Source organism: Scyliorhinus canicula, chromosome 6, assembly GCF_902713615.1.
Source record: "Scyliorhinus canicula chromosome 6, sScyCan1.1, whole genome shotgun sequence".
NCBI classification, from domain to species: Eukaryota; Metazoa; Chordata; class Chondrichthyes; order Carcharhiniformes; family Scyliorhinidae; genus Scyliorhinus; species Scyliorhinus canicula.
Window position 1 is genome coordinate 54,935,697 of NC_052151.1, and position 22,535 is coordinate 54,958,231.

General features: G+C 47.9%; 1 protein-coding gene across 2 annotated transcripts in view; it reads left to right on the top strand.

The window, feature by feature from the left end:
• sh3bgrl2 (SH3 domain binding glutamate-rich protein like 2) overlaps positions 1–22,535 on the top strand; it is a 176,258-nt gene that overhangs the window by 105,931 nt on the left and 47,792 nt on the right. For both annotated transcript variants that reach the window (XM_038799313.1, XM_038799315.1), the window contains exon 3: positions 7,549–7,629. In XM_038799313.1, coding sequence (XP_038655241.1) covers positions 7,549–7,629 — 81 coding nt within the window. The remainder of the gene's footprint in view (positions 1–7,548; positions 7,630–22,535) is intronic.

Sequence of the window (22,535 nt, forward strand, 5' to 3'; positions counted from 1 at the left end):
CTAACTTTACCTTAAAAACATGTAATGAGACTTCCGGTTGCGGCTATGACCAGCTAAGTCGCACATTTGGCAGCTCCTGCGACAAAGGTGTTTAAGGGCCGATTGGAGGGCCCCGACGGTACTGTAAAGACGAATCCCGGTGGGGGAAGGCTCCCTGAGGAGAGTGAGACCAACTTTATGGTCGGTACTCGGAGAGGGGCGACAAAAAAAGCGGCAGCAGCTCCCCAAAAAAAGCGGGGGAAGAGGACCAAAATGGCGGCCGGTGGTGCACTAGAAGATTGGAGAAAATGGGCGGAGGAGCAGCAGGCCGCTCTCCTCCGGTGTTTTACGGAGCTGAAAGTGGAACTCTTAGAGTCCATGAACGCGACGACCACAAGGCTGATGGGGGCCCAGGCGACCCAAGAGGCGTCGATAAGAGAGCTGCAGCAGGAGATGGCGGTGAGGGAGGAGGAAGCCACGGTCCTCGTGGGAAAGGTGGAGGTGCACGAGGCACTCCACCTGAAATGGCAGAGCCGCTTTGAGGAGCTGGACACGCGAATGAGGCGGAAGAACTTGAGGATCCTGGGCCTAGCAGAAGGCCTGGAGGGGCCTGATCTCCCGAAATATGTAGCGGAGATGTTGAGCTCCCTGATGGGAGAGGGGGCCGGTCCATCGCCCCTGGAGCTGGAAGAAGCATATCGGGTCATGGCTAGGCGGCCTAGGGCAAACGAGCCCCCGAGGGCGGTGCTGGTGCGGTTCCAGCGTCTCTGCGATCGGGAGAAAGTGCTGAGGTGGGCCAAGAGGGAGAAAAGCAGCAAATGGGAGAATTCGACGGTGCGGATATATCAGGACTGGAGTGCGGAGGTGGCAAAGCGGCGGGCCCGGTTTAACCGAACGAAGGCGGTGCTGCACGCAAAAAGGATAAAGTTTGGAATGCTGCAGCCAGCGCGCTTGTGGGTCACCTACAAGGACCAGCACCATTACTTTGAGACCCCAGAGGAGGCATGGACTTTTGTTCGGGAGGAAAAGCTGGACCTGAACTAGAACTTGGGAACGCCGGCGGTCGAGGCCGCCCGAGTACCCTTGACTGATCAAGTGGCCCATGTCTTTCTTAGGCCAGGTCGGAACTTGGTTAAAGTTGATGGATCGTTTGGTTTCTTTGAAACTTGTGTTATGGGGGGTTTCTTTGTTCCTTTTTGTGTGTCTCTTCCCGTTGCCAACTTCCCTTAATTATTGTTGTTGTAGGGGGGGCTTTTTTACTGTTTTTTGATCTGTTCTTTAAGGGTTATGGTTACTGTTGGTTAAGTACGTTATTATTGGGTAGTTATTTAGTTATGCAGGCATAGTTATGTATTTATGTATTTATTTGCGATTGGTTATTTATATTGTTATATTGTTAAGTTGGGGAGGCGGGACGGGGGGGGAGCAAGTGGGTTATGCGTGTTTTCTTTTTCTCTTTTTTCTTCCTCTCGTTTTAAGGGGGCTTTGTTATCGGTGTGGATGGGGACGGGGGTGGAATTGAAGATGGCGGGGTAGGGTGTGGCCGGGCGAAAGCGCGGGCTCTCCCCTATTTCCCGCACGCGGGACGGAGGAAGGGGGAGGAGAGAAGAGTGGGGTGTGGCCAGCAATGGCGGCTTTTCCCGCGCTGAAGCGGAGTCAGAGAGGGATGGCAAGGGGGGGGGGGGAGGCCCCTCCCCCCCCCCACATCGGGAGGAGTCGGAGTGTGGCAGGGGCAGCCGGGTCAGCGAAAACCAGCTGACTCTCGGGAGTACGATGGTGGATACACTGCGGCTAGGAGGGGTCCTAGCCGGGGGGGGGGGGGGGGGGGGGGGGGGGGGGAAGGGGGGTTAGGGGGGGATACCGGGTTGCTGCTGGAAAGGCTGAGGACGGGAAGGGAAGAACAGGAGGAGAGAGGGGGGGGGGGGCCATCGCCATGGGGAACGGGTCAGAAGGGGAGGGTCGACCCGGGGCGAACAGGGGACAGAACATGGCTAATAGACAGGGGAAAGGGACGGGTCGCTCCGCGACCCGGTTGATTACTTGGAATGTGAGGGGGCTGAACGGACCGGTCAAGAGATCAAGGGTTTTTTCACACCTAAAGGGACTGCAGGCGGATGTGGCAATGTTGCAGGAGACTCACTTGAGAGTAGTAGACCAGGTGCGCCTGAGAAGGGGGTGGGTGGGACAGGTGTTCCACTCAGGCTTGGACGCAAAGAACCGGGGGGTGGCGATTTTGGTGGGAAAGAGGGTGTCGTTCGTGGCGGCGCAGGTGGTAGCAGATAAGGAGGGTAGGTACGTGATGGTGAAGGGTAGGCTGCAGGGAGAGAATGTGGTGCTGGTAAATGTATATGCCCCGAATTGGGATGACGCGGGTTTTATGAGGCGCCTGTTGGGCCTCATTCCGGGTCTGGAGGCAGGAGGCCTGATCATGGGGGGGGACTTCAACACAGTGCTCGACCCTGGGCTGGACAGATCGAGTTCCAGGACGAATAGGAGGCCGGCAGCGGCGGAGGTGCTAAGGTGGTTCATGGAGCAGATGGGGGGGGTAGACCCTTGGAGATTTGGCAGGCCAAGGGCGAGGGAGTATTCTTTTTTCTCCCACGTCCACAGGGTGTACTCCAGAATAGACTTTTTTGTACTGAGCAGGGGGCTGATTTCGAGAGTGCAGGACACGGAGTACTCGGCCATTGCGATTTCGGACCATGCACCACACTGGGTAGAGGTAGAACTGGGGGAAGCACGGGACCAGCGCCCGCTGTGGCGCCTGGATGTGGGGCTGCTGGCGGACGATGAGGTGTGCGGAAGGGTCCGGAAGGGCATTGAGAGATATCTGGGCACGAACGACACGGGCGAGGTGAAGGTGGGGGTAGTATGGGAGGCCCTGAAAGCAGTGATCAGAGGAGAGCTGATCTCCATAAGGGCACACAGAGAAAGGAAGGAGAGGCAGGAGAGGGAGAGACTGGTGGGGGAACTTATAGAAGTGGACAGGAGATATGCGGAGACACCAGAGGAGGGGCTGTTGAGGGAGCGGCGCAGTTTACAGGCCCAGTTTGACCTACTGACCACTAGGAAGGCGGAGACGCAATGGAGAAGGGCACAGGGTGCGGTCTATGAGTACGGGGAAAAGGCGAGCAGGATGCTAGCACACCAGCTGCGCAAGCGAGATGCAGCCAGAGAGATTGGGGGAGTGAGAGAGAAGGGAGGGAACGTAGTGCAGAAGGGGCAAGAGGTGAACGGGGTCTTCAGGGATTTCTACAGGGAATTGTACCGGTCTGAGCCGCCCAGGAGGAGGGGGGGAATGGAGAACTTCCTCGATAGATTGAGGTTCCCAAAGGTCCAGGAGGAACGGGTGGAGGGGCTGGGGGCGCCGATAGAGCTGCAGGAACTAGTTAAAGGGATAGGCCAGATGCAGGCGGGGAAGGCGCCGGGGCCGGATGGGTTCCCGGTGGAATTTTATAAGAAGTATGTGGACTTGGTGGGTCCAGTGCTGGTGCGAGCCTTCAATGAGGCGCGAGAGGGGGGGGCTCTGCCCCCGACAATGTCACAGGCCCTGATCTCCTTGATCCTGAAGCGGGACAAAGACCCTGTACAGTGCGGGTCCTATAGGCCTATCTCCCTCTTGAATGTAGATGCCAAACTGTTGGCAAAGGTCCTGGCAACCAGAATAGAGGATTGTGTGCCAGGGGTAATCCATGAGGACCAGACGGGTTTCGTAAAGGGACGACAACTTAATACAAATGTCCGGAGGCTGTTGAATGTAATTATGATGCCAGCAGTGGAGGGGGAGGCTGAGATAGTGGTAGCACTGGATGCGGAGAAGGCATTCGATAGGGTGGAGTGGGAATACCTGTGGGAGACGCTGGAACGGTTTGGGTTTGGGGAGGGATTTATCAAGTGGGTGAAGCTGCTGTATTCGGCCCCGATGGCGAGTGTGGTTACAAACGGGAGGAGGTCGGAGTATTTTGGGCTCCATCGTGGTACCAGGCAGGGATGCCCCCTATCCCCCTTACTATTTGCATTAGCGATCGAACCGTTGGCGATGGCACTGAGGGGTTCAGGGGGTTGGAGAGGACTGACAAGGGGAGGGGAGGAGCATCGGGTATCACTCTATGCGGATGATTTGTTGTTGTATGTGGCGGATCCGGAAGGGGGAATGCCGGAGGTAATGGAAATACTAGCGGAGTTTGGGGACTTTTCGGGATATAAATTAAATGTGGGTAAAAGTGAGGTCTTTGTGATACACCCGGGAGATCAGGGGGAGGGAATTGGGCGGCTCCCCTTTAGGAGAGCAGTAAAGAGCTTCAGGTACTTGGGGGTGCAGGTGGCAAGGAACTGGGGGACCCTCCACAAGCTGAACTTTTCAAGGCTGGTGGAGCAGATGGAGGAGGAGTTCAAGAGGTGGGACATGGTACCGCTGTCGCTAGCAGGGAGGGTGCAGTCAGTCAAAATGACGGTCCTCCCGAGGTTCTTGTTTCTGTTCCAGTGCTTGCCCATCTTCCTCCCCAGGGCCTTCTTCAAGAAGGTAACTAGCAGCATTATGGGCTATGTGTGGGCGCATGGCACCCCTAGAGTGAGAAGGATTTTCTTGGAACGGAGTAGGGACAGTGGAGGATTAGCACTACCCAATCTTTCCGGATACTACTGGGCGGCGAACGCATCGATGGTGCGCAAGTGGGTGATGGAGGGGGAGGGGGCAGCTTGGAAACGTATGGAGAGGGCGTCCTGCGGCAATACAAGCCTGGGGGCGCTAGTAACGGCACCATGGCCGCTCCCCCCCACAAGGTATACCACGAGTCCGGTAGTGGCGGCCACCCTTAAAATCTGGGGGCAGTGGAGGCGACACAGGGGGGAAGTGGGGGGTCTGATGGCGGCGCCACTGAGAGGGAACCACAGATTTGTCCCGGGGAACACTGGCGGGGGATTCCAGAGCTGGCACAGGGCGGGCATCAGGCAACTGAGGGACATGTTCATAGAGGGGAGGTTTGCGAGCCTGGGAGAGCTGGAGGAGAAATTTGAGCTCCCCCCGGGGAACACGTTTAGATACCTGCAGGTGAAGGCATTTGCCAGACGACAGGTGGAAGGATTCCCCTTGCTTCCCGATGGAGGGGCGAGTGATAGGGTGCTGTCAGGGGCCTGGGTCGGAGAAGGGAAGGTCTCGGACATCTACAAAATAATGCAGGAGGTGGAGGAGGTACCGATAGAGGAGCTGAAAGACAAGTGGGAAGCGGAGCTGGGAGAGCAGATAGAAGATGGGACATGGGCGGATGCCCTAGAGAGGGTCAATTCGTCGTCGTCGTGCGCAAGGTTGGGCCTCATCCAATTTAAGGTGCTGCACAGAGCCCATATGACGGGGACTAGGATGAGTCGGTTCTTCGGGGGGGAGGACAGGTGTGTTAGGTGTTCAGGAAGCCCTGCGAACCATGTACATATGTTTTGGATGTGTCCGGCACTGGAAGAGTTCTGGGAGGGGGTGGCGGGGACGGTATCGAGAGTGGTGGGAACCAGGGTCAAACCAGGGTGGGGGCTAGCGATTTTTTGGGGTTGGGGTGGAGCCAGGAGTACAGGAGGCAAGGGAGGCCGGAATATTGGCCTTTGCGTCCTTGGTAGCTCGGAGAAGGATCTTGATTCAGTGGAGGGACACAAGGCCACCAAGCGTTAACACCTGGTTAAACGACATGGCAAGCTTCATCCAATTGGAAAGAATCAAATTCGCCCTGAGAGGGTTGGTACAGGGGTTCTTCCGGCGGTGGCAGCCCTTCCTTGACTTTCTGGATCAGAGATAGGAACCGGAGGCCGAAACAGCAGCAACCCGGGGAGAAAAGGGGGGGGGGGGGGAAGGGAGGGGGGGGGGGGATAGCAACGAAGGGAGCACGTCAGCGGGGGGTCGCGGGCAAGGACTGCCCGAGGCCATCGGCAGAAAGGGAAAAACGGTTTGGTTGCTAGACTGATAGCGCGGAGGGGGAGGGGGGGGGGGGGAGGGAGGGTGGGGGGGTGCGCGCGGGGGAGGGCGTGGGGAGGTTTTTTCAGGGGGGACTTGTGGTGTTATAATTTAAAATGTAATAGGGGTAAATGTTTGTATCGAAAAATTTCAATAAAAATTATTTAAAAAAAAAAAAAAAAAACATGTAATGAAGGAGCCTCAACTGCTTCACTGGGCAAGGAATTCCATAGATTCACAATCCTTTGGGTGAAGAAGTTCCTCCTAAACTCAGTCCTAAATCTACTTCCCCTTATTTTGAGGCTATGTCCCCTAGTTCTGCCCCCATCTATCCTATCTATTCCCTTCATAATTTTAAATGTTTCTATAAGATCCCCCCTCATCCTTCTAAATTCCAATGAGTACAGTCCCAGTCTACTCAACCTCTCCTCATAATCCAACCCCTTCAGCTCTGGGATGAACCTAGTGAATCTTCTCTGCACACCCTCCAGCGCCAGTACGTCCTTTCTCAAGTAAGGAGACCAAAACTGAACATAATACTCCAGGTGTGGCCTCACTAACACCTTATACAATTGAAACATAACCTCCCTAGTCTTAAACTCCATCCCTCTAGCAATGAAGGACAAAATTCCATTTGCCTTCTTAATCACCTGTTGCACTTGTAAACCAACCTTCTGTGACTCATGCACTAGCACACCCAGGTCTCTCTGAACAGCGGCATGCTTTAATATTTTATCGTTTAAATAATAATCCCGTTTGCTGTTATTCCTACCAAAATGGATAACCTCACATTTGTCAACATTGTATTCCATCTGCCAGACCCTAGCCCATTCACTTAACCTATCCAAATCCCTCTGCAGACTTCCAGTATCCTCTGCACTTTTCGCTTTACCACTCATCTTAGTGTCATCTGCAAACTTGGACACATTGCCCTTGGTCCCCAACTCCAAATCATCTATGTAAATTGTAAACAATTGTGGGCCCAACACGGATCCCTGAGGGACACCACTAGCTACTGATTGCCAACCAGAGAAACACCCATTAATCCCAACTCTTTGCTTTCTATTAATTAACCAATCCTCTATCCATGCTACTACTTTACCCTTAATGCCATGCATCTTTATCTTATGCAGATGAGCTGCATTTGGTCCCAGTAGCAGACCTGGCCTGCCAATCAAATTCTGGCCTATGTGCTCTAAGTGCCCAACACAAGCTTGAAGCAATATCAGGACAATATGCTCGATGCATAAATTATGCACAAAGCTTGTTAAAGGCCCAAGTGAGGTTGAAATCCAGTAATGCATCTACACTGCTTGAACAGGGCTACAATATATAACCAGCTGACGTGTGTGAGATCCTTCTAGTAATTGCATGATGTTTGTACTTACATCAATCCTTGGTGCATTTTATCCCAAATCCATTTGAGGCAGAAGATTTCAAAGTGTTTTCTTTAATGAAAACTATTTTGTAAGCATCTCTTCATGGAGCAATTCATCTTCAACAGGCATAAATTTAGTCAGTACAAATTACACCAGCTGCCTATTTCTGTCACCTTTTCCACCTCTCACCTCCATATGCTCAGCCTATTAAAAATACACCATTATATTAATGCCTCTCTCTTCTGGTTCTAGGATTATGATGCTTTCTTTGAATCGAAGGAGAACAACACGGTTTCCACATTTTTTGGTTTAAAACCAAAACCAACATCACAGGTAAGTATCTTTTGTTTTACAGTCAGCTGACTCTATTTTCATTCATGTCTTTTGGTGAGGTCTTGGTGTTATATCTGATATTGATAATACATCTAAACAGCTGATGAAGTGGAGCAAGGTTGTAAACATTGGTTCACTGCTGTGCTAACTTATCATCATACAAAATTGATGTGTCGGAACACAGGCCAGAGCATTGTTACTAGACAGTGGTTAGCACTGCTGCCTCACAGCGCCATTGACCTGGGTTCAATTCCGGCCTTGTGTGACTGTGGAGTTTGCACATTCTCCCCGTGTCCGCATGGGTTTCCTCCGGGTGCTCCGGTTTACCCCCCACAGTCCAAAGATATGTAGGTTAGGTGGATTGGCCATGATAAAATTACCCCTGAGTGGCCAGGGATGTGCATGGGGATAGGGCCGTGGAGTGGGTCTAAGAAGGGTGCCCATGTTGGGCCGAATGGTCTCATTGTGCACTGTAGGGATTCTATGATAGACAGTGAATAGGCATTTGGAAAATCATGGGCTAATAAATGAAAGCAAGCCCAGATTTGTTGAAGGCAAATTGTGCTTGTCAAACTTGAATGGATAAAGTAATGGAAAAGATTGATGAGGGTCACAACTTTTGTTGTTCTGTGTATGGACATCTGAAAGGCATTTGGCAAAGTACCATATAATAGACTGGTCAGCAAAATTATACAATTAAAGGGATAGTTGCAGCGTGAATATAGAATTGGCCACAGGACAGGAAGCAGAGAATAGAGATGAACAGACTGGAGAGATGTATACAGTGGTCTTTCACATGGGTTACTCGAATGTGTTCAGGAAAATTTTCGTCAGGATGTTTCCAGTCCACTGGACCTGGATTTTGGGAATGGAGTGGGCAAGGTGGGTCCAGTGTGAGTAGGAAAACATGGATAGTGATTTTTGTATCATACATTTTAGGCTGACTATGGAAAAAAAACAAAGAGTAGTCCAGAGGCAGAATAATTATCTGGGGAAGGTCAATATCAATGGGGAAGAATGGATATGGCCGAATAAATTGGAGTCAAAGGTTGGCAGGAAAAATGGTCACTGATCAATGGGCTGCCTTGAAAGAAGACATGATACGGGAACAGTCAAGACATATTCCCTTGAAAGGGGAAGGCAGGGCAAAGAAATCCAGAGTTCCCTGATGGCAAAGGATAAAGGAATTAGGATGAAGACATTTATGACAGGATTCAGGTGGAAAATACAATTATAAGAAAGCTGAATATAAAATGTTCAGATGAGATATGAAGAAGCCAACAAGAGAAGCAAAGAGGGAGTCTGAGAAGAGACTGGCAGCTAACATAAAGAGTAATCCCAAAGTTTTCCATATAGAGACTAAAAGGGTGGTAAAAGGAGGAGTGCCAATCAGACCACAAAAGAAATTTACACATGGAGGCAGAAGGCATTGTTGAGGTACAAAATGATTACTTTGCATCTGTCTTTATGGAGGAAGAAGATGTCTCAGAGGGTTCAAGGATAGAATCAACTTGGTTAGAGCTAAGAAACAAAAAGGGAGCAATTACATTAGGTAATTCAAACACTAGATGAGATTAAAATTGAAAAAGAGGAGGTATTGGATATCTCTACTTAAAAGTTGATCAGGCACCTCGACAAGATGAGATAGAACATAGAACATTACAGCGCAGTACGGGCCCTTCGGCCCTCGATGTTGCGCCGACCTGTGAAACCATCTGAAGCCTATCTGACCTACTCTATTCCATTTTCATCCATATGTCTATCCAGTGACCACTTAAATGCCCTTAAAGTTGGCGAGTCTACTACTGTTGCAGGCAGGGCGTTCCACACCCCTACTACTCTCTGAGTAAAGAAACTGCCTCTGACATCTGTCCTATATCTATCACCCCTCAATTTAAAGCTATGTCCCCTCGTGTTGGTCATCACCATCCGAGGAAAAAGACTCTCACTGTCCACCCTATCTAACCCTCTGACTATCTTATATGTCTCTATTAAGTCACCTCTCAGCCTTCTCCTCTCTAACGAAAACAACCTCAAGTCCCTGAGCCTTTCCTCGTAAGACCTTCCCTCCACACCAGGCAACATCCTAGTAAATCGCCTCTGAACCCTTTCCAAAGCTTCCACATCCTTCCTATAATGTGGTGACCAGAACTGCACGCAGTACTCCAGGTGTGGCCGCACCAGAGTAATGTACAGCTGCAGCATGACCTTGTGGCTCCGAAACTCAATCCCCCTGCTGATAAAGGCTAGCACACCATATGCCTTCTTAACAGCCCTATTAACCTGGGTGGCAACTTTCAGGGATTTATGTACCTGGATGCCGAGATCTCTCTGTTCATCTACACTACCAAGAATCTTGCCATTAGCCCAGTACTCTGCATTCCTGTTACTCTTTCCAAAGTGAACCACCTCACACTTTTCCGTGTTAAACTCCATCTGCCACCTCTCAGCCCAGCTCTGGAGCTTACCTATGTCCCTTTGGATCCTATAACATCCTTCAGCACTATCCACAACTCCACCGACCTTCGTGTCATCTGCAAATTTACTAACCCATCCTTCTACACCCTCTTCCAGGTCATTTATAAAAATGACAAACAGCAGTGGCCCCAAAACAGATCCTTGCGGTACACCACTAGTAACTGAACTCCAGGATGAACATTTGCCATCAACCACCACCCTCTGTCTTCTTTCAGCTAGCCAATTACTGATCCAAACCGCTAAATCACCTTCAATCCCATACTTCCTTATTTTCTGCAATAGCCTACCGTGGGGAACCTTATCAAACGCCTTACTGAAATCCATATACACCACATCAACAGCTTTACCCTGATCCACCTGTTTGGTCACCTTCTCAAAAAACTCAATAAGGTTTGTGAGGCATGACCTACCCTTCACAAAACCGTGTTGAGTATCGCTAATCAACTTGTTCTTTTCAAGATGATTATAAACCCTATCTCTTATAACCTTTTCCAACATTTTACCCACAACCGAAGTAAGGCTCACAGGTCTGTAATTACCAGGGTTGTCTCTACTCCCCTTCTTGAACAAGGGGACAACATTTGCTATCCTCCAGTCTTCCGGCACTATTCCTGTCGACAAAGACGACATAAAGATCAAGGACAAAGGCTCTGCAATCTCCTCCCTGGCTTCCCAGAGAATCCTAGGATAAATCCCATCTGGCCCAGGGGACTTATCTATTTTGACATTTTCCAAAATTGCTAACACCTCCTCCTTTTGAACCTCAATTCCATCTAGCCTGGTCGACTGAACCTGAGTGTTCTCCTCGACAACATTGTCTTTCTCCAGTGTAAACACTGACGAAAAATATCCATTTAACGCTTCCCCTATCTCCTCTGATTCCACACACAACTTTCCACTACTATCCTTGATTGGTCCTAATCTTACTCTAGTCATTCTTTTGTTCCTGATATACCTATAGAAAGCCTTAGGGTTTTCCTTGATCCTATCCGCCAACGACTTTTCGTGTCCTCTCCTCGCTCTTCTTAACTCTCCCTTTCGGACCTTCCTGGCTAACTTGTAACTCTCAAGTGCCCTAACTGAGCCTTCATGTCTCATCCTAACATAAGCCTTCTTCTTCCTCTTGACAAGTTCTTCAACTTCCTTAGTAAACCACGGTTCCCTTGCTCGACAACTTCCTCCCTGCCTGACAGGTACATACTTATCAAGGACACGCAGTAGCTGTTCCTTGAAAAAGCTCCACATTTCGATTGTACCCATCCCCTGCAGTTTCCTTCCCCATCCTATACATCCTAAATCTTGCCGAATAGCATCATAATTACCTATCCCCCAGCTATAATTCTTGCCTTGCGGTATATACCTATCCCTGCCCATTGCTAAAGTAAACATAACCGAGTTGTGATCACTATCACCAAAGGGCTCACCTACATCTAAATCTAACACCTGGCCGGGTTCATTACCCAGTACCAAATCCAATGTGGCCTCGCCCCTTGTTGGCCTGCCTACATACTGTGTCAGAAAACCCTCCTGCACACACTGCACAAAAACTGACCCATCTATAGTACTCGAACTATAGTATTTCCAGTCAATATTTGGAAAGTTAAAGTCCCCCATAACAACTACCCTGTTACTCTCGCTCCTGTCGAGAATCATCTTTGCAATCCTTTCCTCTACATCTCTGGAACTATTCGGAGGTCTATAGACAACTCCCAACAGGGTGACCTCTCCTCTCCTGTTCCTAACCTCGGCCCATACTACCTCAGTAGACGAGTCCTCAAGCGTCCTTTCTACCGCCGTAATACTTTCCTTGATTAACAATGCCACACACCCCCCCTCTTTTACCATCTTCTCTGTTCTTACAGAAACATCTAAATCCTGGAACCTGCAACAACCATTCCTGTCCCTGCTCTACCCATGTCTCCGAAATCGCCACAACATCGAGATCCCAGGTACCAACCCATGCTGCAAGCTCACCCACCTTATTCCGGATGCTCCTGGCGTTGAAGTAGACACACTTCAAACCAGCGTCCTGCTTGCCGGTGCCCTCTTTCGAACTTTTAACCCTATCCCTGACCTCACTACTCTCAACATCCTGTACACTGGGACTACAATTTAGGTTCCCATCCCCCTGCTGAATTAGTTTAAACCCCCCCGAAGAGCACTAGCAAATCTCCCCCCCAGGATATTGGTACCCCTCTGGTTCAGGTGAAGACCATCCTGTTTATAGAGGTCCCACCTACCCCAGAATGAGCCCCAATTATCCAGGAAACCAAAACCCTCCCTCCTGCACCATCCCTGTAGCCACGTGTTCAACTCTTCTCTCCTTATTTCTCACTCCGCTAGCACGTGGCACGGGTAACAACCCAGAGATAACAACTCTCTTTGTTCTAGCTCTCAGCTTCCACCCTAGCTCCCTGAATTTCTGTCTCAAATCCCCATCTCTCTTCCTACCTATGTCGTTGGTACCTATGTGGACCACGACTCCCCCTCCCCCTTAAGGATCCCAAAAACACATCCTAAGATGCATCCAAGCACAATGACGAAAGGGGAAATAGAATTGCAAAGCCACGGGCTATAACTTTTCAGCCTTCTTTAGACTCAGAGTTGGTGCCAGAAGATTGGAGAATTACAAATATTACACCTTTGTTCACAAGAGGGTGTAATTATAAGCCCAACAACTACAGGTCAATCAGTTTAACTTCGATGGTGGGGAAACTTCTAGATGCAATAAATTGGTACAAAGTTTATAGCCATGTGGACACATTTGAGATAATGAAGGAAAGCCAGCATGGATTTCTTAAGGGAAAATCATCTTTCAGTAACCTTTTGGAGTTTTTGTTTTTGAAGAGGTCATTGGGAAGGTTGATGAGGGCAGTGTTGTTGTGGTGTACATGAACATCCAAAAGACGATTGATACACTGCCACACAACAGACTGTGAACAAAGTTACAGCTCATGAAATAAGAGGAACAGTGGCAGCATGGATATGGAATTGGCTAAGTGACAGGAACCCAAGAGTAGTGTTTAATAGATTTTGTTTGTCCTGGAGGAAAGTTTGCAGTGGAGTTTCCCAGGGGTCACTACTGGGACCCTTGCTTTTCCTGGTGTGTATTGGACCTAGACTTTGGTGTACATGGCATAATTTCAAAGTTTGCGGATGATACAAAGCATTATGAACTGTGAGGAGGATATGGAACTTCAAAGGGACATAGACAGGTTGCTGGAATGGGCAGTAAAGTGCCAGATGAAGTTCAATGCAGAGCAATTAGAAGTGGTTAATTTTGGTGGGAAGAACATGGTGAAACAATACAAAATAAAGGATAGAATTATAAAGGGGTGCAGGACCTCGGTGTACATATGCATAGATCATTGAAGGTGGTAGGACAAGTTGAGAGAACAGTTAATATATCATTTGGGTGTCATTAATATGGACATAGCATACAAGAGCAAGGAGGTTGTTTTGAATTTCCAATGAGAGGATCTAACCATCGCCCTATTACATTTAATGGCATTACCATCGCTGAATCCCCTATTATCAACATTTGTGGGGTTGCTATTGATCAGAAACTGAACTGGACTAGCCACATAAATACTGTGGCTACCAGAGTAGGTGATAGGCTGGGAATCCTGTGGTGAGTAACTCACCTCCTGATCCCCTATAGCCTGTTCACCACCTAGAAGGCACAAGTCAGGTGTGTAATGGAATACTCTTCACTTTCCTGGATGAGTGCAGCTCCAACAACATTTAAAAAGCTCGACACCATCCAGGACAAAGCAGCCCGCTTGATTGTTACCCCTTCCACCAACATTCACTCCCTCCACCACCAACACAGTAGTGGTTGTACTACATGAGCAGTGTGTACCATCTACAAGATGCACTGCAGCAATTCACCAAGGTTCCTTAGGCAGCACCTTCCAAACCCTTGACCGCTACCATCTAGGACAAGACCTGGGAACCCCACCACCTGGAGAATCCCCGCCAAGTCACTCATTACCCTGACTTGGAAATATGCCGCAGTTCCTTCACTGTCACTGGGTCAAAATCCTGGAACTCCCTTCTTAACAGCACTGTGGGTGTACCTACATCACATAGACTGCAGTGGTTCAAGAAGGCAGCTCACCACCACCTTCTCAAGGGTAACTAGGGATGGGCAACAAAGGCTGTTCTAGCCAGTGATACTCACATCCCATAAATGAATGAATAAAGAAGAACATTTGTATGAGTCATTAGTTCAGCCTTAGCTAGAGTATTACATCCAGTTTGCAACACCATACTTTAGGAAGGAATAATTCTTGTAGCTTTCCGGGGCTGCTGTATTGCCACCATGTGGAGGAACCAAAACAGTGCAAGACTCTAAATGCGTCTAACCAGTGACCTGAATAGTGTCAAAATGAAGTCCATTGATTCAGAATCATTCTATTAACACTACCCAATACCTTACCTTTGGCAACAGTTTATCTCATTGGTCATGAACTCCCAGTGATCTGTATCAGTAACAGCCTGATCTTTTTCTCTTTCAACTTCTTTCAGTATTGTAACACGCAAATGATACATGCATCCTGGGTTAGCGGTCTTCACATGCATGATAATACATTTATCTAATTAAACACAGTTTTTCATTGTGTGTCTCATTCTCCTAATGTATCTAAATCTTGTAAAATCTGACTGCACTCCTCTGCCATCTTAACCCTTGCATGGATTTTGGTATCATCTGTAAACTTTGGTGAATGAACCAATTTAGCGGGGGATGCCGTTTAGATGGCATGGGATAGGTCCAGGTATTTGGGGATTCAGATAGCGAGGAAATGGATGATGTTCCACAAGTAGAACTTTACAAAGCTGGTGGAGGAGGCCAGGGGGATCTTAAGAGGTGGGATGCATTGCAAATGACTTTAGTGGGGAGGGTCCAAGTGGTAAAGGTGAATATTCAGCCGAGCTTTGTGTTTACTTTTCAGACACTCCCGATCTTTATACCAGAGGCCTTTTTCGGAAGCTAGACATGATTATTTTGGACTTTGTATGGGCGAGGAAGGTGCCAAGGGTTATGAGGACTCTGCTACGGTGTTGGGGGGGGGGGGGGGGGGGGTGGCATTGATGAACCTGCTTCATTATTATTGGGTGTCAAATGTGGCTAAGGTGCAGTGATGGTGGGAAGGAGAATGGGCAGGGTAGATTAGGATGGAGCAGGTATCCTGTAAGGGGCCCAGCTTAAGAGCATTGGTGGTGAAAGGTCTGGAGGGGGTTCCCTAGGTTGCTGGGATACACCCTGCTGGAGTGACTTCTGCTTCTGGATGTGGAAGGGGAGGGAAGAATTGGAGATATATATAGGTGGCTAGGAGAGCAGGGAGATGAGCGGGTTGTGAAGATTAAGGAAAAATGGGTAGGGGAGCTGAGAGGGGAGATCAGTTGGGGAGTGTGGTATGAGGCACTGCGTACGGTAAACGCGACCGCCTCATGCGCAAGGATTAGCCTGATGCAGTTTAAGGTGGTGCACAGGGTGTAAATGACTCAGGCAAGAATGAGTGGGTTCTTTTTAGGGAGTGGCAGATGAGTGTGAGAGGTTTGTGCGGGGGCCAGCGAACCATGCACATATGCTCTGGGGTTGTGAAATGTTGGAGAGATTCTGGGCGGGAGTGCTCGCTGTCTTAACCAGGATAGTGGGGGAGGAGGTGGACCCGGACCCTTTGGTGGCGCTATTTGGGGTTTAGGAAAAGCTCATGAAGAGGTGGAAGGCCAATGTAATGCCTTCGCCTCTCTGATTGCACGGCGGCGAATTATACTGGAGTGTCAGTGGGCGTCGCCACCGGGGGTCGCGGCATGGTTGGGTGACCTGTACGACTTCTTGCGGTTGGAGAAGATAAAATCTGAGCTAAGGGACTCAGCAGAGGGGTTTGAGACAAGGTGGGGGATGTTCGTGACCATGTTTGAGGAGTTGTTCGTCATGCGGTGAGGGGGACTGTGGGGGTGAAAAAGGGGGGAAATTGTAAAAAACTGTATAGTTGACTTTTGGGGAGCATGTTTCCCATGGTGTTTATTTGCTGTTAACATATTTGTTACACGTTTGTAATAAAAATACATTTTTGTAAAAGATGACATCACACTGGTGGACGGGAAGATTTAGTGAGGTGGAACATTCTGACTTTAAACTTGCTCATTTCATTCAAATGGATGCAAATGCATTAAAATCAGGTTCTTGTCCATTCTGGACGTTGAACTGGATTACGTCAACAACGAGGACCCAGAAGATCGTGTTTCCAAATCTCCCGGGAAAATTCCATTTTTGGCTTCTCGTGATATTTTACGGCCATGACAGATTTTCACCCACAGCTAACAAACCCGCAGAATCGTGCCCAGTGTAAGTGCATTTGTGCATAAGTAGGTAGCTGCAGAAAAATATACTGAACCATGCCTATGAAGAGAAAAATAGATTTAAAAAAGGCGTGGATTTTTTAGCAAATGCACTTGTACTTTTTTACCGAAGTGCAAAGCCTTTATGCTTAATTTGCTTGCAAACAGTATGTTTTGCCAAAGGAAACAACATTAAAGACAGGAAGAAACATGTCATGTTGACGTATATGGCAAGTACACATGCAAATACACAAGCTACGAGGTGACAAATTGGCAGAATTGGAACAAATGATTTATATTTAGATTTTTGTCATGTGTACCGAGGTACAGTGAAAAGTATTGTTCTGCACACAGTCTGCAGATCATTTCATACTTGGAAAAAAAATGTAGGAAATACGATAAATACACAATGTAAATACATAGACACAGACATTGGGTGCAGAATACGGAGTGCAGTACTACTCAGTAGAGAAGGTGCGTGGAGAGATCAGTTCAGTCCATAAGATGGTCATTCAGAAGTCTGGTAACAGTGGGGAAGAAGCTGATTTTGAATCTGTTAGTGCGTGTTCTCAGACTTTTGTATTACATAGAATTTACAGTGCAGAAGGAGGCCATTCAGCCCATCGAGTCTGCACTGGCTCTTGGAAAGAGCACCCTACCCCTACCAAGGTCAACACCTCCACCCTATCCCCATAACTCAGTAACCCCACCCAACACTAAGGGCAATTTTGGACACTAAGGGCAATTTATCATGGCCAATCCACCTAACCTGCACATCTTTGGACTGTGGGAGGAAACCGGAGCACCCGGAGGAAACCCACGCACACACGAGGAGGATGTGCAGACTCCGCACAGACAGTGACCCAAGCCGGAATCGAACCTGGGACCCTGGAGCTGTGAAGCGATTGTGCTATCCACAATGCTACCGTGCTGCCCATTCTCCTGGAAGAAGTTGGAAGAGAGAATAACCCAGGTGGGAGGGGTCTTTGATTATGCTGCCCATTTTCCCCAGGCAGTGGGAGGTGTAAATGGAGTCAATGGATGGGAGGCAGGTTTGTGTGATGGACTGGGCTGTGTTCACGACTCACTGTAGTTTCTTACGGTCTTGGGCTGAGCAGTTGCCATTCCAGGCTGTGATGCAGCCAGGTAGGATACTTTCTATGGTATACCTATAAAAAGTCAATGCGGATATGCCGAATTTCTTTAGTTTCCTGAGGAAGTATAGGTGCTGTTGAGCTTTCTTGGTGGTAGCGTCGGCATGGGTGGACCAGGACAGATTTTTGGTGATGTGCACCCCGAGGAATTTGAAGCTGTCGAGGAATTTGAAGCTGTCGAGGATCTCCACATCAGTAAAACCTAGCTAGTGACTTTGCCTTTACCACTTCAGCATATGTTCAAAGGTTGAATTTGAATTATTTGCACAGTTACGGACCGAAAGTCAAACTAGGTTAGCGACTCTGCCAGCCGATGGTGCATTGTTATGAAACTCTGTTGACTGCAACAAAACATTATTAACATGAGTGGCATTATTAATAGGACAGTTGGCGCAGTTGTAACATCTCTCGAGAATGTTCACTGAAATAACTGAGGTATTCTAGTCCTCAATGACACATTAAGGGAACGGGTGGCACGATGGCCCAGTGGTTAGCACTTCTGCCTCATGGCGCCGAGGACCCGGGTTTGATCCCGGCTCCGGGCCATTGTCCGTGTGGAGTTTGCACACACTCCCCGTGTCTGCATGGGTCTCACCTCCACAACCCAAAAGGAAGTGCAGGGTAGGCGGATTGGCCACGCTAAATTGCCCCTTAATTGGAAAAGAAAGGGTTTGCTTCAGCATGCTTAGAAAGTTCAGAGAACCATAGAATAGAATCCCAACAGTGCAGAAAGGGGCCATTCGGCCCATCGAGCCTGCACTGGCCCTCTGAAAGAGCACCCGACCTAGGTCCACTTCCCCGCCCTATCCCATATCCGCACCTAACCTGCACATCCCTGGACACTAAGGGACAATTTAACATGGCCAGTCCACCTAACCTGCACAACTTTGGACTGTGAGAGGAAACCGGAGCACCCGTAAGAAATCCATGCAGACACGGGGAGAAAAGGAAAACTCCACACAATCACCTAAGTCTGGAATTGAACCCAGGTCCCTGACACTGTGAGGCAGGAATGCTAATGATGTGGAAAGAGTTGGAGATCTTGACATAGTAAATATGTTTGAAAAAGTCAGTCATCAGGGCGAATACTCAGCTTTTATAGTGACACAGGAAATAAACAGATTGCTGCCAACAAGTACCAACGTCTAGCTGTCTCTGGACAAGTAACTGAGATATCCCTGCAAAGTCAGTTGCCCCTGAAGGTTATTCTTGGTACAAAGATAGGAAGGAGTGTCTTGGTCTCCAACAAGCTAAGGTAAGCTATAATCAGAAGTAGGTCTTTAACAATCCTCTATTCCTATTAGTAATTCAATAGAAACGTAGCACATCACTACGTACAGTACAAGAAGAGCAGATTGCAACACAGCAGGTTACATATATGTTGTTTTATTCAGTTAAAACAGGGGTGTCAAACTTAAATGATCCAAAGGGCCCAATTTCTCATTATGAAAGTAGTGATGGACCAGACCAATATTGTTTTACAAACGATATATCCTTAAAGATGTATTTAATGAGACCTGGATATTCAAGTTATAAGAACTTTAATAAGCTGTGTACATGCATCGCATCAGTAAATAAATTAAACAGATATTTAATTCTGAAAAGAAAGAATCGATGACAAAAGAAACATAAGTATTAAGTTGGGGTGGCACAGTGGTTAGCACTGCTGTCTTACGGCGGCGAGGTCCCAGGTTCGATCCCGGCCCTGGGTCACTGTCCGTGTGGAGTTTGCACATTCTCCACGTCTCTGCGTGGGTCTCACCCCCCAGAACCCAAAGATGTGCAGCGTAGGTGGATTGGACATGCTAAATTGCCCCTTAATTGGAAAAATAAGATTTTTTAAAAATAAGTATTTAGTTGATCTGTCTGTGCCAGACATCATGTTTTCCTGTCACCAACGTCTCGATGTTGGATTCCATGGATTGAGTGAAAGCTACTTTTAGGATAAGGTTCAATGTTTGTCAGTCAAACGCGAACATAGTTTGGATTTGTTACTAATCATTAATGATAAAGTTGCTCGCATAAATATGATGTGCCACAAATTGATAGTATTTTTAAGGCATAAAATTTCATTTGAATGTAATTCTCCCCCCAAATAGTCATAAAAATCTTGGATTTTCAGTGTTGTAAACTTTTCCTTCAGTTTGGTGTGACATTCCAGTTCCGGCCGAGCGTTTTCCACAGGAAAAGAAAACGTGATGCCGAATAACTGAAACTCAAGTTCATGACTCCTGCAGTCTGAAAACCTTTCCTCAAACAGTTTTCACGATTCAGCAATCTCTTTTACATATCTCTTCATATTCCCACTCCATGAAAACTCGCTAATTCCAAACAAAGACTTCACTGTGGGAAAATGTGCCATGTTGCAAAGTGAACGCTGTTTTTCCCGTTTATTTTCTGATGGTACAAACCCAATGTTAATAGGCGCTCTGATCTGAAATAGCTGCTGCAGCCCCTGTCAGCGAGATTAGGTCCTGCCCCTCTCAGTTACATTAAACCCATTAAACAGTCACTCAGTCAGTAACAAGTTATGTTTTCCCACCATTAAGTGAAAGTGATCCCATCTGCACTCCTAGATCCTTTAAAAAGTCTGTCAGTATGCCAAGTTTAAAAGGTCTGCCTCTTTGTTCTCAGTTGTTTTCTAGAAAGTGAACATAGAATTCACAGTGCAGAAGGAGGCCATTCGGCCCATCGAGTCTGCAGCGGCCCTTGGAAAGAGCACCCCACTTAAGCCCCACACCTCCACCCTATCCCCGTAACCCAGCAACCCCATGAAACCTTTTTGGGCACTAAGGGCAATTTAGCATAGCCAATCCACCCCCCCCCCCCCCCCCCCCCCCCCACATCCGGTGAGGTGCAGGGAAAATTTGGAAACAAGATCCCGGCAGCAAGAATCTCGCTGAGGATTTTGCACCAGCATCACCATGTGGAGATGCCGGAGTTGGACTGGGGTGAGCACAGTAAGATGTCTTACAATGCCAGGTTAAAGTCCAACAGGTTTGTTTCAAATCACGAGCTTTCGGAGCACAGCTCCTTCCTCAGGTGAATGAAGAGGTAGGTTCCAGAAACATATATAGAGACAAAGTCAAAGATGCAATACGATACTTTGAATGTGAGCATTTGCAGGTAATTAAGTCTTTACAGATCCAGGTTAAAGAGGTGTGAATTGTCTCAAGCCAGGACAGTTGGTAGGATTTTGCAAGCCCAGGCCAGATGGTGGGGGGGTGAATGTAATGCAACATGAATCTAAGGTCCCGGCTGAGGCCGTACTCATGTGTGCGGAACTTGGCTATAAGTTTCTGCTCAGCGATTCTGCGTTGTCGCATGTCCTGAAGGCCGCCTTGGAGAACGCTTAACCGAAGATCAGAGGCTGAATGCCTTTGACTGCTGAAGTGTTCCCCGACTAGAAGGGAACATTCCTGCCTGGCGATTGTCGCGCGATGTCTGTTCATCCGTTGTTGCAGCGTCTGCTTGGTCTCGCCAATGTACCACACTTCGGGGCATCCTTTCCTGCAGCATATGTGGTAAACCATTTATGCTTGCAGTGGACGTAGGCTCAAAATTCCGACCATGGTTAACTGTATCAGAACATACTAAGCAGCAGAGGGACAGTGCTTTTCCAGAAATATTTCACATTTTTCTGCAGTCGTACATGGCACAGTTTGCAAAAGAGCTTTTTCTGACTGCTTAAACAGTGTTAATGGAGGGTCATTTCTGCTTCTGAACTCCTGCCCAGTTGAGCAATGTTAAGAGAGAAAGTAAGAAAAGAAATACCTCTTTTTATAAAGCTTTATGACCAGACATCTCAAAGTCCCTTGTAGCTGATGAAATCCTTTGAAGTGCACAGCAACCTCTCACAAACAGCATTGTGACACTGAACCAGATCATCAGATTTTGTCATGTTGATTGATGGGTTATTATTGGCCAGGACAACGGGGATAACTCCCCTACTCCTATTATAGAATAGAATCACAGAATAGTTACAGCACAGAAGAAGGCCATTCTGCCATCGTTTCCAGAGCAACTCATCTGGTATCAGGCATTATCATAAATATCAGTATTACAAGGGTTAATGTAGCGTCGAGAGTAACCATTAGAGGGTGCTGCAGATACAACTATATAAGGCAGTGATGCTAGACCTTAGGGGAGGAGTGTGTGCAGGAGATAGCTAGTGAAGGTCATAAGAGCAGATAGTGTGAGGAGGGTAGATTATAGTTTATGTCAGTCGTGAGATTAGCGGTCGATGAGTGTCGTTAGATGTTATTGATCAGTTCTGTATTCTTAAGGACTAAGTGTCCAATCCCAGTTTTAGTAGTGTACATAAAATCGTAGCTTTGTTTAAGTAAAAGCAAAACTGTGGTCTTTGTGGAACACTACGCCAACCATCCTAAATAAGCAACACAAAGAACATCGCAGTATCATCGAGTAGCGAAAGTTGGGATCTGGTGATATTCAGTCCATGGAGAGGTTGTGATGTGTAAATACGCTTTCAGTGCCCATTGTCGACCTTGTCAGGGAAAGCTGGTGCTATGCAATCCCAGAAGAGGGACAAAAAGTTAAGTATACAGTAATGAGTATCATTTAAAGTTTTCTTGTGGACCGGAAGGAGAATGAATGCTTCTGTGGACCCCATAGTAAAACCTGGCCCTTCCCCAACAGCAATTGCATTATTTCCCTGTTCCCTCCCTGATTCACTTACCTGAGTACCAGGAATGGTTCTCATGTGTCACTGGCTGTAGCCTTCAGTCTGCTGGCCTTCATGTCACTCCTGCTGGGAATTAGCTAGAGACCTGAACCTGGAATAGGGTTTTGCAATCTAGGAGGCTCATGCTGGTGAGTCAAGAATAGTTTGTGCCGCCATCCCATGCTGACCTCTCACCCCAAATTAAAATCATCGACTGTGCTGTTGTTTAATATTATGTGTCA